This window comes from Hippopotamus amphibius, chromosome 2, assembly GCF_030028045.1.
Source record: "Hippopotamus amphibius kiboko isolate mHipAmp2 chromosome 2, mHipAmp2.hap2, whole genome shotgun sequence".
NCBI lineage: Eukaryota > Metazoa > Chordata > Mammalia > Artiodactyla > Hippopotamidae > Hippopotamus > Hippopotamus amphibius.
This window is the reverse complement of record NC_080187.1, coordinates 145,408,894-145,427,757: the sequence shown is the minus strand read 5'-3', so window position 1 is coordinate 145,427,757 and position 18,864 is coordinate 145,408,894. Positions and strand designations below refer to the sequence as shown.

At 42.4% G+C, this 18,864-nt stretch overlaps 1 protein-coding gene across 7 annotated transcripts in view; it reads right to left on the bottom strand.

Moving 5' to 3' along the window:
• The window catches only part of SH3GL3 (SH3 domain containing GRB2 like 3, endophilin A3), a 302,977-nt gene that overhangs the window by 146,993 nt on the left and 137,120 nt on the right, over positions 1-18,864 (bottom strand). The window contains exon 1 of one of the 7 annotated variants that reach the window (XM_057721491.1): positions 9,362-9,467. The exons of 5 other annotated variants lie outside the window; for them this stretch is intronic. In XM_057721491.1, the coding sequence (XP_057577474.1) occupies positions 9,362-9,406 (45 nt within the window). In that variant the 5' untranslated portion in view covers positions 9,407-9,467. Of the gene's footprint in view, positions 1-9,361; positions 9,468-18,864 lie in introns of those variants that run through there. One more of the 7 variants, XM_057721497.1, reaches the window with a different exon arrangement.

The following is an 18,864-nucleotide window of genomic DNA, read 5'->3' as shown; positions in this document are numbered from 1 at the left end:
AACCCAAACAAACAACCCCCTCCCCCAAAATCCCTCCCAGAACTAATAAATGAGTTCAGCAAGGACACAAGTATAAATTTAATGAAGCATGCATAGGACTTATATGCTAAAAAGTCAACACAGGAGTCACACTAATGCTCTCTGAACTGATATACAGTTTTAGTGCAATTCCTATAAAAATTCCAGCAATATTTTTTGTAGCTATAGATAAGATTATTCTAAAATTTATAGGACTTCCTAGGTGGCACAGTGGTAAAAAATCCGCCTGGCAATGCAGGGGACATGGGTTCGAGCCCTGCTCTGGGAAGATTCCACATGCCATGGAGCAACTAAGTCCATGCACCACAACTATCGAGTCTGTGCTCTAGAGCCTGTGAGCCACAACTATTGAGCCCGTGTGCCTCAACCATTGAAGCCCACGCAACTAGAGCCCATGCTCCACAACAAGAGAAGCCACTACAATGAGGAGCCTGCACACCACAATGAAGAGTAGCCCCCTCTCGCAGCAACTAGAGAAAGCCCGTGTGCAGCAACGAAGACCCAACACAGCCAATAAATAAATAAAATAAATAAAAATAAATGTATAAAATAAACAAATAAATAAAATAAAATTTATATGGAAAAACAAAGGGACTAAAATAGCTAAAATAATTTTGAGAAAGAAGAATAATGTGGAAAGAATCAGTGTGATTTCAAGACATCACGCAGTGACAGTCAAGACTGGGTGTTATTGGCCAAAGGATAGATCCGTGGAACAGCACAGAGAAGGCATGAATAGACCCACACAAGTACGCCCAACTGATTCTGACAAAGGTTCAATAGCAATTCAATGGACGAGGGATAACCTTTTCAACAAATGGTGCTTGGCTAAAAGAACATCCACAGACTTAAAAAAAAAAAAGGACCTTCAACCTAAGTCATATGCTATAAAAAATCAACTCAAATGGATAATAGGCTCAAATGTAAAACATTAAAATGTAGAACTTTAAAAAAAAAACAGAAAATCTTACGGATCTAGAACTAGGCAGAGTTCTTAGATACCATAAACATGATCCATAAAAGGAGAAATTCTTAAATTGCATTTCATCAAAATTTTAAAATTCTGCTCTGTGAAAGAAGATGAAAATATAATCTACAGACTGGGAGAAAATATTTGCAAACCATACACCCAATAAAAGAGTAGACTCTAGAATATTATAAAGAATTCTTACAAGTCAACAGTTAAAAGAAAATTCCAACTTAAAAATGGGTTAAAGATATGAATAGACATTTCACCTAAAAGGAGATACAGAAAAAGCAAATAAGTACATGAAAAGTTGTTACACCATTAGCAATTAGGGAAATGCAAACACAGGACATAATCCTATACACTTAACAAAATGACCAAAACAAAAAATAGTGACAATAAATCCTGGAGAGGATGTGGAAAAACTGGAACCCTCATATATTACTGGTAGGAATATAAAATGATACTTATTCTAGAAAAGAGTGACAGTTTCCTAAAATACTAAACATGTAACTACCACATGACCCAACAATTGCACTCTTAAGCATTCGTCCCAGAGAAATGCAAAGTTATGGTCACATAAAAACCTATACATAAATATTTATAAGCAGCTTTACTCATAATAGCCAAAACTAGAAACAATCCCGATGTCCTTCAACAGGTAAATGGTTAAATAAACTATGATATCTGTACAAAAAAGAAGCAAACTGTGATACACACAACCTGGATGAACCTCTACAGTATCACACTGAGACAAAAAAGTCAAGCCAAAAAGTTACAGACTATATGTTTCCATTTGTATAACACTTGTGAAATCACAAAATTATAGAAAAGAGAAAAATTAGTGGTTGTCAGGCATTAAAGAGGGGATGTGGACAGAAGGGAAGTGGGCAAGGCCATAAAAGGACAACGTTTGTGATCCTTATGGTGATGAATCCGTTCTGTATTGTGTAAATAAATGAGCTCAGCAAAGTCACAGGTCTAAAGTTAACAAAGCGTGTACAGGACTTATAAGCTAAAAACTACAAAATCCTGATGAAATAAATCAAAGAGCAAAATACATGGGGAGATATACCATACCCATGGATTAGATGACGTAAATGTAAATATCCTGGTTGTGATAATGCACTATAGTTCTGCAAGATGTTACCATTGGGGAAAACTGGGCAAAGGGCATAAGATATCTATATTCTTTCTCACAATTGTATGCGAATCTACAATTACCTCAAAATTAAAAAGCTTAATTTAAAAATACATGGGATTATAAAGGAAACCAATTGTACTGAAAACAGTCATCAAAATATCAAAATATTTATGATACCGTTTTTTAAAAGTTAAGCAGTGTGATAGAGAGGCCATATGCCTATTTGAATTGGGTGGTCAGGGAAGACTTCTCTGACAAAGTGGCCTGTAATCTGTGCTATGATCAAAATGACAATAAGGAAATACTTTGCTAAGATCTAGAGGAAAGGCATGCAAGGCTGAAGGAACAGCTCTGGCAAAGGCCCAAAGAAAAGAAGATCTTAGCACTTGAAAGAACAAAGAGAGGCCGGTATGGCTGAACAGCAGCAGGAGAGGGAAGGGAGAGGCCAAGTTACGTGAGGTTTCACAGGCCAGAGGAGGAAGCTGGAATTTTATTCTAAATGCGGCTGGAAGTCACTGAAGCACTAAAGACGTGTAAGCAGTCTACATTACATTAACAAAAAGATATAGTCTGAGATACATTTTTAGAAGAGCATTCAGGTCACTGTTGGGTAAATGGGTTGTAGCTGGTAGGAAGAAAGGTCTGGAAATTGGTAAGAAGGCTCCTGCAGCCATACATGCAAGAGGTGACAGTCAGAACAAGGATAGTAGTAGCAGAGCCAGAAAGAGGGAAATGGAAGAGGGATAAATGTTGAAAATAAAACCAAGAAGAAGTACTTTCTGATGAATCAGGGATGAGAGAAAGAAAAACATCAAAGATAAATCTTGTTTTTGTCTTATTTTGCTTGAGCAGTTGAACAACTGACTGAAATAGAAACCACCAGCCGAAAAACAGGTTGGGGTGGAGAAAATCAAGAGTTCAGGTTTGGACATCTTAAGTTCGACAACCTTTTAAATATCCAAGAGGTGAGGTGATGTAGGCAGACAGACTTAGGAGTATGTTTTGAGTCTGTGTTCAGGAGAAGTGTCTGGGCGAGAAATATAATTTAGAGAATAATCAGTGTATAGGTTGTATACGACTCCATGAGCTGGATAAAACACCTTGGCAGAGTGCGAGGCTAAGAAAAAGGTGAGTTACTCCAAGCTAGAGCCCTGGGGCACTCGAGGATTTAGGGTTCAAGGGGACAAGAAGGAGCCATTAAAGCAGATCTGAGGGAACAGCCACTGAGGCTGAGGCAGGAGATAGATGGGCCCCAGGCTCAGCAGCTGGAGTTGTCCCCTGTGGACAGATACTCCAGAATAGCAGGAGGGAGAGAGGCGATGACCCCTGCCCAGATAAGCGATAAAAGACCACATACTCCTCATTCTCAAAGTCAAGGAGACCTTCTCAACCACAGACACGTAGAAAAGTTCCTTGAAGATCAAAAAGGGAGGGGGCGCTACCTCATAGTAAGCGATGTCAACCCACCCATAGGCCTCTTTGCGGGAATCCATCTTGGCTAAGAGATGCTCACGCACACATGGGAGGACCCTGAGATAAACCAAATACGGACTTAGAACCAGGCGCAGCAAGATGACTGGCCAGAGGAAACCCGGAAGAAATGCCCCATAAAAGCAATTCAAACTACCATGAGGGCACAACTCTCTCTCTGAGCCCGCCTGTGTGTCTATCCACACATACCCTCTTTCCTCCGAATAAACACTACTTGTTTTATTACTTTCCATCCCTCTGTGGAAATTCATTTCTACACAGCTGACAGGCCAGGGACGTGTCACTGGTCCCTGGTGGTCTAGTGGCGAGGATTCAGCGCTCTCACTGCTGTGGGCTGACTTCAATCTCTGGCCGCGAAACCAAAACCCTGCTTCAAGCCACTGCAGGCCGAGGCCACCCAAGACCAAGGCCAGAGAAAAACCACACAAGCATCGAAGGAGTTGTAAGCCGAGAATGGTCCACTGGGTCAAAGCCTGCTGAGAGTCAGATGGGGAAGTGACCATCAGATCTGGCACCTTGGAGGTCACTCAATACCTAGACAAGGTATTCTCAGAGCAATGGAGAGGAAAGCCAACTGGAATGGGTTGAGAAGAGAAATGGAGATGAGAAAGTAGAAACGGGGCAACAAAAAACTTTCTAAATACATTTTGCTGGGAAGGGGAAAGAAGAACTAGGACAGAGATGAAGCAGGATCTCAGACCAAGGAAGGATTTTTTCCTTTCCTTTTTCAAGATAGCCCATACTAGAGAGCATTCCATATGCTGATGGAAATGATCCAGGAAAGAAGAAAATGTAGTGCAGAAGAGAGATGCAACAACAGGAGTGAAATCCCTGAGAAAATGAGAGGAGCCAGGGTTCAAAGCAGATTGGAGAGATGAGCCAGGTATACCCCATCCTTGTGACAACTGGGAGAAACAGAGGAGCACCCAACACATTAGCTGACAGGTCCTTTCAGACTTCTGAACTGTGGCCCATAAGGAAGAAAGAACACAGATGTGGATAAGAAGATTATGACTCAGATATCAGGTTCATCAGTAGGGAGTACCCAAGTCATCCGGCCTGAAATTGCAGCAGCTTCTACCACTGATGGATGATTTGATCAGGCAAAGCACTTGGTGACATCAGTGTCTGAGAAAGATTTAGCCAATGCCAGGGAGAAAGACACCATCATCCAATGAATTACAAAGTCAGAAGGAACAACACTGGGCTCAGGAAGGTCACTGCTGCTGGAGCTGTGGTAAAAACATGTGGAGATGACCCCGGGAATTGCAAGGGAAGAGCTCATCAGGAAGGCATCTCACAGAGGAACTGAAATAGTCAGAACTGCAACAAAGCCTTCCAAATCCCATCCCCTGTGCTTCCTCCAGACCCTTCCCCCCACCTCAACATTTTCCCAGGTTTCTACTGAAAAGGAAAATCTAGCTCTCCACGTTTTGTTGATGTAGAATCTCCACAATACATTCACATATTATTTAGCCAAATAAAGTCGTGTATCAGTTCTGTTTACTGACAGTTTTGTTTTCTGGGTAAAGCATGCCAACAATAGCATCACTGAAATATACATGATATACCCTCCACAACTTAACATTGGGAAATATAATTTATAGTCAGTTTGTTAATAAAGTTGAAAAATTAATCTGAAAAAACAGTAGACACACAAAAAAATCCTTGCTTTTAAATGCATTTTTAATCAAATTCTAAGTGATAGCCTAAATTACATTTACTTTAGAGAAAAGGCATCAGTGGTAAGAACTGCTTGGATTATATTGTGTTCTTCAGATATTAAAAAAAATTAAAACCAATTTAGTTTGAGCATCTACTCTAGCACCCTGAGTTAAAAATATATGGATAGGAAAAAAAAAAAAAAAAATATATGGATAACACACAGATTTATGGATTAATTTATCAAGCAGTCTATGTGGAAAGGAGCAAGCATATTTTAGCTTAATACATTTTCCGATACATCTAAGTAAAAAAAATTAATCATTATGGATTTTGCAAAGTGCATTTTTCTCTCTCTCTAATGAGAAAGTGAAACAAGAGACATTCACTGCCTCCCTAGGGAGTCTCATAATTTACAAAGAATATCCTTCTCTGAAGTGTTTACCCATAAATGGTCAGCCTGTGCATTTAGTCATTACAGGGAGAATGTCTTGGCCCCTTATGACCACGCATGATTTTTCTGATTAATGCATCAGAAGAGAGGAAAGTTACCAAAAAAAGTTTTGTCAGGGGCTCCCCATTCCCTACTGTGTTTCTGGGTCACCTGAAAGAGCACTGCTACACAAGGGCAAAAAGAAGTAAATATAACATGATGCCCACAAGTGTCATCACCATCTCGTGTCATCACCAATTGGTTAGTTTGGGGAGAGAAGAAGAAGAGGAGGAAAGAATAAAACTAGGCTTTCATGGGATGGGAAACAAGGCTCCCAGAAGTTCAGAAAGGGAACAAATCTAGCTATTAGCACAGTGCCCAGGTCAGAGCAAGCACAGATGTGGCCTAAGCATCCTGTACCGACAGTAAATGCTATCAAGAAAACTACTATGAAATAAACATAATTAATACAAATCAGTGAGTGATGACATATAATTATTGTAAGTTATATTTTTATTGGTCAGGCACAACACTTAACAAGAAACCACAATGCCGTCTCTATGCTATTTGTGTTTATCTCTAACAACTCAAGCCGCATCCCTACCAGTAGAAGAGGAAATCACTCTATTAAGAAACCTTATCAAGAGAGGAAAGCATTTAATTATGATCTTGGGACACGGGTTCTAATCCCAAATGCTGAAGGAAAGGATTAATTACATTTTGTCATTAACTCAGCTTGTACTCTTCTCATTTTAGTTTATTTCTTCCTCTTTCCTGTTTGTCCCCACATGCTGCCAAAATGATGCATAATTCCTGGGGTTTACAGTTCTTCATTCTCTGTAAAGTAAGGGGATTTCTTTTCCTGCAGAGATAGATAAGGTATCAGGACAGAAGGACCCGTCAACCAGGATGTTATAAGTTATTTTACCTTGCTTATCACTGAGAAAAATCATCTCAATTTGTCACGGTCCTGGTTCCCTTATTTGTAAAAGGTCCACTTTATAATCTTTGTCCTTCTCTGAAATACTTTAAGTGAATTACTTAACAATTTCACAACTGTGATATATTGGATATAGATATAGATACAGATATAGATAGATATGTACTTTCTTGAGCTATAATTCATGTACCATACAATTCACAACTTAAAGTATACAATTCAGTGGTTTTTAGTATATTCACAGAGTTGTGCGATCGTCACCACAATCAATTTTAGAACAGAGACATAGTTTCTAAATCCCCTAATTCATTATACAGAGAGAAAACTAACATCTAGATGGGCTAAGTCATGTTCTCCAGGTCACAGAGCTGGTCAGTGGCATAGCCAGGCCTGGATCCCTGGGAATTATTAAGCCATTGACATCATCCGGGACTCACTTTCCCCTGCCCTGGGAAAGTTCTACATGGATTAAACCTGCTGTTAAAATGTTGTCTGAGAAGAACATCTGGCATTTTTTATTATTGTGCTCCCTCTTATTATATTAAGCCTGGTCTAATTTCTCCACCAAATCTGTCACATTGCAGGATTTCTTAGAAAGATTTCTAGAACAGACAAAAACGTATCTATTGAGCACTTTGACCACAAAATGTGGTTTGTAAAGACCGCAGAATCTGTGATGTCTTTCTTTTCAGATAAATTCACAAAAGATTTCAGCTCACACAAAAAGGCTAAACTAGACCCTCTGCTCATTTCTTTTTTAATGGACTGATTACGGGTAGTTAAACTAAACGACCTCTTCACTAGCCTATTATTTCACCAATGCCAATAACTTCCTGGGATTTCAAACCATTCACTCTGGTTAGTGGTCAGAAACCAATTTCAATCATCCAAGGGCTGTCTGAGTCTTGTTCATCTCCGAGATTTGCTCCCATGAAGTCCATATCCAATAAAAGAATATTTTTCAAAAGGGGTTAGTTCCCTGCCAGTGCTAAAGAAGCTAACGTAACAAGCCTAGCCAGTGATTACACTGACACTGTCCCGACCACAGCGGTACTCAGCCACCACAGCGGTACTCAGCCTCCCCGCTGCCCAACCCTCAGTACTGAGCTCACAGTGCACTTGCTGACTGCTCCCAACTTTAAATGCGCCCACCTCTCTAGGTTTCCATGATACTACTCTCTCCTGTGTTCTACTAGTTCTTTCCTTCCTGTGCTCCTCCACCCCAAAAGTTTCACTTTTTCAATAAATATTTATTGAGTGGTCACTGCTTAGCAAGTCCTGGCCTAAACATCCTCCCTGAGTATGGGTGCTCCCTAGAGTCTATGTGTAGCTCACTGTGCTAGGCTGGAAATCCCCCCAAATCTGCAGCTCCAATCTTGGCCTCAACCACTGGCCCCCAGGGCAGTGACATCTGTCTCACAGATCTCTCAAAGTGCCCAAAGCCCACACTAGGTCACCTAATTGGCCCCTCACCCAAGACTCCTCATCACCTCAGTAGTACCACGGTCCACCCAGTGCTCCCAGCTGGAAACTGGGCACCCCCCAGTTCCTTCATGGAAGGGGTGCAAGTGAGGGAAGAGCAGTGTCGTTCAGCCTGAGACTGACAGAAGAGAATCCCATCATTCCAGCTATTTTTCAGGGACCAATTTGTGGCAGAAGCAGGATGAGACCTCATCAGAAATGAGAATTGTGAATGAAATCTGTCCAACAGATCCGACAGTGTGGGTGTGGGACAGATTTGACAATGTGAGCTCTGCTATGGTTGGAAGAGACAAATCTTAGAATACAAATTTCCTTGTCAACACACACACACACCCCCCCACCCCCAATTCCATGCCTCCCTGCCGGTTTTCCTGCTTCCTCTGCTCAGAACGCCTATCCTTTCCACCGACACCCCCTACCACAATTCCTCCTCCTCATACTTAATTCTCAAATGACGCGACTCTCCCTCCGGGAAGCTCTCCCTGATGTCCCTACTGGAGGTGTCTAACGCTATCCGTTTACGTGTCTCAGTGTCTCTCCACCAGGCTGACAGCTCTTTGAGAGCAGGGGCCTGGCGCCCAGCCCCGGGCCAACACCGGGAAGACGGTGGGGAGAGGAAAGACGGCTGCAGAGCGCCCCAGCCCGGGAGCTGGGCGCAGTCGGGCGGGGTCCATTTCGAGAAGCGCGTGGGGAGCGCTGCGGGGCCCAGCCGAGCGCCAAGCACACAGCATCCCCAGATCCGCCGACGCCCGCGCGGTCGCCCAGAGGTGGCAGGACGTGCCCCGGGGACTCACAACCAAAAGGCGGGGGACTCGAGGGAGGCTCGGCCGGCACCGCACTCTGTGGTTCTCCTCCCCGAGCGGGTCCGGGAGAGGCACGCAGCGGAGCCTCGAGGCCTCGGGACGCCCACTCTCTCTCCGGCGCCCGAGACCCTGCGGCCCGCCACTCCGTTCTCTCCTCCGCAGAACCTCTCATAATTACAGTGGCTCCGGGTGGAGCGGGGGGCCGGGGGCTGGAAAGGAGGAGGCGCCAAGGAGCGGAAGAGAGCAGGAGGCCCCTCATTCCACCCCCGCGCCCGCTTGGGCGGGAAGAAGTGGAGTCCCAAGAGAGGCCCCTAAGGGCGCCAGAGCCCCAAAGGCCCTGGAGCCTCGAGGGGACCGCGGCTCCCTAGTTCCCCTCCCTCCCTCCTCTGTGCCTCCCTACCTGGCTGGCTTTGTGGAACTGCTTCTTCAGCCCTGCCACCGACATCTCGACGGCGCCCGGCGGGGGCTGGATGGTCTCTGGGCTCGGCCCGGCCACGCGGCCGCGACGCGCTGGGGAAGCGGGCGCCGGGGCCGGTGCCCGCGCGGCTGGGCTCCTCCGGGCCCGCCTCCCACGGTCACGGCCACGGCCACGGCCACAGCCGCTGTCACACTCGCACACACGCGAGCACGCTGATGGCAACACTGCGTTCCAAAGCCCCTGCGCAGCCCATTGGCCAAGCCGCAGCGGTATGCAAATGAGGCCGTTGGGGCCGCCCACGCTTCATTGTTGCGTGGAGACCCGGGAGGACTGGACCCGCTGAGAAAAAGGGCCCGAGAAGCTGGGCGTGGGGGTGTCCCGCGGTCCAGAGAGCAGAGCCACACAGGGCTGCTTGCTGGGCGGACGATGGGATACATTTGGCATTACGATTCCCCTGAATGGGAAAAGAGGGATCTCCTCTCTATGCTTCTGGGACTTAGTGCGAAACCTGCTTTTGCTCACAGGCAATGTCGCCTCCCTCAGGCGCATTTTTGGTAGGTTTCTATTTTCAAAAAGAGACGCTCCGAAATACGCCTAAGGGGAGAGGAAAGGAACAGGACAGAGCACCTGCGGTAGGAGGAATTGGTCTGTGGGCGGCGGATCTGTTTCTTCTTAACCCCATTCGGTGCTCTGGGTACAATCTGGTCCTCTAGGAGCCCAAGAGTTATTGGCTAATTTATTAAATACGGTGCTTGCCTCCACAGAGCGCTGAGCCCACTGTCAACTGTATTAAGAGCAACTATCTCCAATGTGCGTGGAGGCCCAGCCAGGGATCTGGAGCATCCCACTGATTTTCGTGTCAGAGCTGCGCCCAACAGGTCAGCATCTGAGCGCAATCTGGCCTCCAAAGGTGTCTAGGGCTCCCAAGACCTAGAACCCACTCTTAGCAACGCTTATCACTGAAAGAAACAAACATCTTCCTCCCCCGTTCTCCACCTAAAAGAAGTTCCTCTTTCTGGACCCTCCACAGATCCCATCTGGGATGACCAAGAGCTGCCATTTACACCTGTTCCCTGGCATCCACTCCTGGCACCCTGCATTTGTCCAGGATAAAAGTCACACAGCCTCTCCTTTGCCGTTAGCACCCAAATCCCTTATCCCTGACTTCATCCTAGTGAGGATTGGGCTGGTGACTACATCTCCCTGTGCCTCTGTTTCCTCACTTTTCCTTTAGAGGGTGGGAACAGTGGGAGCGTTCTTCCTCTGATATGTGAGGAAACGAACACAGTGAAGGAGGTAAAGGTGGCCATCCAGAGGGTTAATTAGTATGACCTGCATGAGTGCTGGGGGCTTGACTGGCCTACAAACAGCTGACACCAGCCATAGATAGGTAACTAGAAGGTGTTAGGGTGGTAACAGCTAGGTCCAAATAGCATAGCAAGATGACCTGTCCCCACAACAGGCTAAACCGCACTCAACAGCAGGCTTTGCCCCAGGGGAACTGCTACTAAGGCAAGGGCAGCTGGGGGCCAGGGCCACCTGAAGGGGCTCACCTGCCCTCTTTCTCTGTGTCCAAGAGTCATTTGAATAGAATAGGTTTGAGGGAACTTCTCTCTAAACCAGTCTGACTCTGTGCCCTTTGGGAAGGGGGGTGAATTTTTAAAAATTTTTTGGCCTTTTTTCCTTGCTTGATAGTGTATTCCAAGTCATTTAATTTTGGTAATTTATCTCTTCATTTCATCAAGTGTAGAACTGTAATTATATTCTCATCACTTCTTAACTTCAGAATCATTCATATACATTCTTCCTTCATAAAAGTATTTGTGATTTTTCTTAATTTTTTCTGTGATAAGACTCAGAGGTTTCCCACTTTTATTGGTCATTTAAAACAGTTCTTGAGACTTCCGTGGTGGTCCAGTGGTTAAGACTCTGCCCTTCCACTGCAGAGGGCACAAGTTCGATCCCTGGTCAGGGGAACTAAGATCCCACATGCTGCACAGTGCAGCCAAAATAAATTAATTAAAATTTTAAATTTAAAAAAAAATGCTCTTGAGTTTATTCATCATTGCTATAGATTTCTTTCCTCTCATTAATTTTTATCTTTAGTATACATTCCTTCCTTCTGTTTTGTTCAGGGGATTGAAGTTATTTACAATAGAAACTGACCCTAAGCTGGAAAAGAATGTACTGGAGAAGGATATCAGGCAGCACAGAGGTTCAGGGGGTGTAGGGAACCAGGTTGGGGTGGGGGGGGATGAGCAGGAACTAGGAATCTGAGTGGTCAGATCCCCAGCATGTCCAGGGTCAGCTTGTTGGGATGTGCTGGTTCCACCACATGTTCAGGCTGTGGCTACCAGAAGGAAGGCTAAGCTGTTTCTGCTTCTTTCAGGCATTCGCTCCAGATTCAAAGTTCTAAGGGGCAGCATCTGATTAGCTAATTCAAGATGTTATGCCCCAGCTCTAGAGTCTAAGACCCACACCATGGTGGATTTCCTTAAAAGAAGACGCTTCAGATGCTAGGTAGCCAAAAAAATTATCAACAAACAACAGCAACATGAATGCCCATGAATGTTTACCTGGGGACTCCTTAATCCTTTCAACTGAATTGTATTTTTATAGTTTCTTGTTTTATAATTGGCAGATGTAAAACTACGAATTTTCCTCCTGAGTACAGCTTTGGTTTCACACTTTGTTTTCATTATGTAATATAGTTCTTCTGATTGTGTTCTAAATAAATTTGTAATTTCAGTTACAAAGAGGAAATTACTCTTTGATCTGAATATTATTCAGGACAATTTTTAAAAGTCTTTTCTAGGTGGTTTGATTTCTCTTATTCATGATATATGAAATTTGAGACTTGTGGTACTATTGTCAAATAACATGCCTTGAAGGTGTTTTTTTTAACACAGTCTATTATGTTACATTTTATAAATGTACCACAGGGGGTTTGAAATAATGTGTATTCTCAGTTTCTAGGGTACAGTTTTTCAGTTCATGGGTAACAGGAGCATGTGTTCTACCAAAGCTCCTAGCTCAGAGGGAGATTTCAAAGTCATGCTAGCTGGATCCATGTTGGCTAGTTTAAGGCTTGCCTTTTACATCACCATCACCCTTCCAGGGCCCATAGCTCCTCAATCTGTTTACAGAAGGAGTATACAACTTTGACAGAGCTGTCTCCGTGGGATGAAACCAGTGGGAGAATCTTGAGGCACATACAAGTATCACCCTTTGGGCACTTAGTGGTCTTCAAGGTCAATGATAAGAGGGATGCTGTGGTTGTCTCTGGCACTCTGGACAGATGGCCATGTTCTGGCAGAGGTTTGGGTGTTCTCCTATGTTCCTTTCCTTGCAGTCCTTGGCTCTCCCATCCCCTTTCCCTTCCCTGGTCCACAGCATACAATGCCAGTGTGCATTCACATCTCTCTGTCTTGTGATCAGGCCAGCTTTTGAATCTAGTATTTGCAGTCCTTATGCCTGGTCCTGTCACAAGTGACACGTCTCTCTGTGTAGGCAGGAGCAGAAGAGCCTTGGGCAGGGGATAGATGGGGAGGGAAGCATACTGATTAATGTCACCAAATATTATCCCATCATGTAGCTCATAAATCAAGTCTTCTAAGCTTATTCTTCAAATGCTCTGTGTCTTGATTTTTTCTACTTCACTTATCAGAGACTGAGAGAGTTAGTCTACAGTCTCTTGTTACAATTATAATTATGTCTGTTGTGACTTCATTTGGGAGTTCAGCTTTAAATATTTTAGGGCTGTCATTTTCTGCCTGTGTTTATGACTGCCATCGCTTCCTTGTGGATTGGAATTTTATCCATATAAAATAAACATTTTGTCCTACTTATGGATTTTTGCTTCTATTTTTTTTATTGGGGTATAGTTGCTTTACAATGCTGTCTTAGTTTCTGCTGTATGATGAAGTGAATCAGCTATATGTATACATATATCCCCTCCCTCTTGGGTCTCCCTCCTACCACACCCCCCATCCCTCCCATCTAGGTCACCACAGAGCACCAAGCTGAGCTCCTTGTGGTATACAGCAGGTTCCCACTAGCTATCTATTTTCCACATAGTAGTGTATATATGTCAATAATAATCTTCCAATTCATCCCTCCCTTCCCCCCGACCTGTGTCCACACATCAGTTTTCTACATCTGCGTCTATTCCTGCCCTGATTTTTGCTTCTATTTTACTTTATGACATATCATTTTTTGTATCCCTACTTTTTGTTTGTATGTGCTTCATATGTCCTAACTGGTCTTTTTCTTCCTTTCCCTTCTTTTCCCCAGCTTTATTGAGATTAATTAACATATATGTCATGTCATATAAGTTTAAGGTGTACAGTGTGATTTGATGCACATATATATTGTAAAGTGACCACTACAATAAGGTTAGTTACACCTCCATCACCTCATTAATTATCTTTTTTTTGGGGGGGGGGGTGACATGGGAACATTTAAGATCTACACTCTCAGAAACTTTAAGTATACACCCTTTACTTTTCATCTATCATTTTGTATGCCATGTGCTCTTATAAGTAGAATAAAATTTTATTTTGTTTGTGGGCCAAAATATATTTTAAATATTTTCCTAGAGAGATTTAAAGCATTCAGATTTATTATGAAAAGGAAATATTTGGTCTTAGTTTTATCATTTTATGGCATGTTATCTGGGATTTTTCCCCCCTTCAAATAGCTTCTTCTATCACTAGAATCTATTTGTTTCAAAGGTTTTCTTCGTGTTTTCTTCCCCTTTACTTTTGGGAGTTTTTTTTTTTTAAGCTCTTTATTGGAATATAATTGCTTTACACTGTTGTGCCAGATTTTGCTGCAAAACAAAATGAATCAGCTGTATTTATACATATATCCCTATATTCCCTCCCTCCTGCGACTCCTTCCTACCCTCCCTATCGCAGCTTTCTAAGTCATCACCCATCATCGAGTTGATCTCCCTGTGTTATGCAGCAGCTTCCCACTAGCTAGCTATTTTACATTTGGTAGTGTATATATATGTCAGTGCTACTCTCTCACTTCATCCCAGCTTCCCCTTCACCCCCCACCCCATGTCCTCAAGTCTGTTCTCTACATCTGCATCTTTATTCTTGCCCTGTCACTGGGTTCATCAGTACCATTTTTTAGATTCCATATATATGAGTTAGCATATGGTATTTGTTTTTCTCTTTCTGGCTTACTTCACTCTGTATGACAGACTCTAGGCCCATCCACCTCACTACAAATAACTCAATTTCATTCCTTTTTATGGCTGAGTAATAGGCCATTGTATATATGTGCCACATCTTCTTTATCCATTCATCTGTTGATGGGCATTTAGGTTGCTTCCATGTCCTGGCTATTGTAAATAGTGCTGCAATAAACATTAAGGTACATGTTCTTTTTGGATTGTGGTTTTCTCTGGGTATATGCCCAGGAGTGGGATTGCTGGGTCATATGGTAGTTCTATTTTCAGTTTTTTGTTTTTTGTGTTTTTTTTTAATTTTATTTATTTATTAATTATTTTTGGGGGGGTACACCAAGTTCAATCATCTGTTTTTATACACATATCCCCATATTCCCTCCCTCCCTTGACTCCCCCCCACCATCCCTCGAGTCCCCCCCACCCTCCCCATCCCAGTCCTCTAAGGCATCTTCCATCCTCAAGTTGGACTCCCTTTGTTATACAACAACTTCCCACTGACTATTTTACAGTTGGTAGTATATATATGTCTGTGCTACTCTCTCGCTTCGTCTCAGTTTCCCCTTCACCCCCCGCCCCCTCCCATACCTCGAGTTCTCCAGTCCATTTTCTGTATCTGCATCCTTGTTCTTGTCACTGAGTTCATCAGTACCATTTTTAGATTCCGTATATGTGAGTTAGCATACAATATTTGTCTTTCTCTTTCTGACTTACTTCACTCTGTATGACAGATTGTAGTTCTATCCACCTCATTACATATAGCTCCATCTCATCCCTTTTTATAGCTGAGTAATATTCCATTGTATATATATGCCACATCTTCTGTAGCCATTCATTTGTTGATGGGCATTTAGGTTGCTTCCATGTCCTGGCTATTGTAAAGAGTGCTGCAATAAACATTATGGTACAAGTTTCTTTTGGGATTATGGTTTTCTTTGGGTATATGCCCAGGAGTGGGATGACTGGATCATATGGTAGTTCTATTTGTAGTTTTTTAAGGAACCTCCAAACTGTTTTCCATAGTGGCTGTACCAATTTACATTTCCACCAACAGTGCAGGAGGCTTCCCTTTTCTCCACACCCTCTCCAGCATTTATTGTTCTTAGATTTTTTTGATGATGGCCATTCTGACTGGTGTGAGGTGATACCTCATTGCGGCTTTGACTTGCATTTCTCTAGTGATTAGTGATGCTGAGCATCTTTTCATATGTTTGCTAGCCATCTTCATGTCTTCTTGGGAGAAATGTCTATTTAGGTCGTCGCTCATTTTTGGATTGGGTTATTTGCTTTTTTGATATTGAGCTGCATGTGCTCCTTGTATATTTTGGAGACTAATCCTTTGTCAATTGCTTCATTGGCAAATCTTTTCTCCAATTCTGAGGGTTGTCTTCTTGTCTTGTTTATGATTTCTTTTGCTGTGCAAAAGCTTTTAAGTTTCATTAGATCCCATTTCTTTATTTTTTATTTTACTTCCATTATTCTAGGAGGTGGGTCACAAAGGATCTTGCTTTGATTTATGTCATAGAGTGTTCCGCCTGTGTTTTCCTCTAAGAGTTTTATAGTACTTTTGGAAGTTATATACCCAATTTTACCCACTAGTCATTAACATTGTTCTATAAAACATTTGAACTTTTATTATCTATCAACATTAATAATTAAACATTGTAGCTCATTTTCTGGCCCCAGCCAGCTGAGAAGCCTCCAGCAAAGGCCAGAGTGGGTCCAGTTCCCTTTGTCTGAAATAAAAAATGAACCAGTTTGAGACTAGGATGTTGGTTTTAAGTCAGGGATGCAAAGATGAAGAAACTTAAACAGAAATTTTGAGATAAAAGTATAATGAAATTATTTTAAATTCAAAATAAAATTTTTCAGAGGTATATATTTTCCATGATACAATAATACCTAAAGTTTGAAACTATCAAAGAGCAAAAAGGAGGAAATTTTACCTTTGGAATCACCATTGAAACAACTGCTCTTAATATTTTGGCATATTTTTCTTTTTTTTTAATAAATTTATTTATTTATTTATTTATTTATTTATTTATTTATTTATTTATAGGCTGCATTGGGTCTTTGTTGCTGCACACAGGCTTTCTCTAGTTGCAGACGGCAGGGGCTACTCTTCATTGTGGTGCGCGGGCTTCTTATTGTGGTGGCTTCTCTTGCTGCGTAGCACAGGCTCTAGGTGCGTGGGCTTCAGTAGTTGTGGCAAGTGGGCTCAACAGTTGTAGCTCATGGGCTCTAGAGCACAGGCTCAGTAGCTGTGGTACATGGGCTTAGTTGCTCCACAGCATGTGGGATCTTCCCGGACCAGCGCTCGAACCTGTGTCCCCTGCAGTGGCAGGCGGATTCTTAACCACTGCTGCACCAGGGAAGCCCTGGAATATTTTTCCTTTACAGCCTTTTTCCTATGCAAAATTTAAACACAGCAGGGTCATGACTATACATACTACTTTATTTTCTTCTTTATTCTCTTAATTACATAAGCATTTTATATACTGTCTAGTCTTCACACACATTATTTTCATGACAACTTAGCAACAAATTATGTAGACATGTCAAATTATATCTGATCATTTTCTATTAACACTCATTTAAAGGATTTTCCCCCAAATTTTTCACCACTTAAATAATGCTACATTAAACATCTTTTTCCATATTAGGATTTCTTTCTGTATTTAGGAATAGTTGCTTAGAATGGATTCCCAGATGTGAAATTAGTGCATCAGAGACTTGAACAGTTCTAAGGGCAAATTGCCATTTATGTAGCATAGTTATAATTGCTCCCACACTCCATGGTCATTAGAGAATAATATTATGAAAAGGGAGGGGGTGGGACTTCCTCGGTGGTCCAGTGGGTAAGACTCCCTGCTCCCAATGCAGGGGGGTCAGGTTCGATCCCTGGTCAGGGAACTAGATCCCACATGCATGCCACAACTAACAGTCCGCATGCCACAACTAAGTCCACATGCCATAACCAAAGATCTTGCATGCCTCAACTAAACATGAAACAAAGATCCCACCTGCCACAACTAAGACTCAGCACAGCCTAAATAAATAAATAAATAAATAAATATTTTTTTTAAAAGGGAGGGGGTTTCAAAGAGACATGGATCTATGTCTTACATTTGCCTTCAATTCCATGACATTAAGCCTGTAGCCTGATATAAGATAAGCTCCAGGCTGCAGTTCTTGGCAGTCTTTGGAGAGCTGAGTTCAAATACTGATGTCTTATGGAATTCTAAAATGTTAGTTTAACCATGGCCTCTCAATTTCCAGTTTTCCTCCTTTTTTTCCTTAAAAAAAGCTCTCACCCAGACTCCTTTCTGGGGAGGCACTCTGGGTTACTCATGCAAGAAAGGGTGGTGCTTTGGCCCATTATGCGGCATTTGTGCAGTATGCCAAGTATTTAGATAAGCCAGACCTAGAAGCATTCCTTCCCTCAGTTGAAAATCTCCACATACCTGGTTGCAGCAGGAAGTTGACAGCATGGATATTATTTTGCTTTCCTTGTAACTTCATAGGCCTTTTAATTTGCACATCTGGGAAAGATGTGTGCCCATCGATGAGGTAACAGAGCAGACATGATGAATCCCAGATGTTGAACATGGCAATTTGCCCTGAACTTGCAAGATCACAACTGGGAACAAATGTATAGATTTTCTTCACTTATTGTTTTACATGAAGCTGATGGAAAATCAATTGATTGGTTCAAGAAAAGGCCAGAGAAATCTTTCCATTTTAAAATGTAGAGGAAAAACAGTGAAGTATTTTTGTGTATTTGAAAATGAGGATTGGGTGAAGGGCTACAATCAGCAAACAGTGAAAGTAAACATAATTAACTGGTAAATAAATGCACTTCATATGTATACACAATACGTGACTCCATTATTCTGCACTCTAAAACATTCAGTTAGAATTCTGGTTCATGGAGTAATTCTAATTAGTCTTTGTTAATTGCATAGGTGCAGTTTTCATTTTCACCTTTTACCCCCAGATATACTTTTAAATAGATGCCAGAGATGAGGAATTAGTGAGTGGTGCCCTGATGGTTTTTGTAAACTACTGCTGCCACCTTGTGGTGTTTCTGAGAAGTAGCAGAGGTAAACCTTTAGGAACCACAAGCTTATGGTTAGTTAACGTCATTTACCTACATTTAAAAGCTTTTTAAGGGCACACCAGCACCTCTAGTTTTATCACAGCAGCTCACCTGAAGATGTTGAGTGCAAAAATGTTGCTGCCGTTTGGATACCATGAGATCCTGGATTGCTTCTGGGACTTTGGGTAA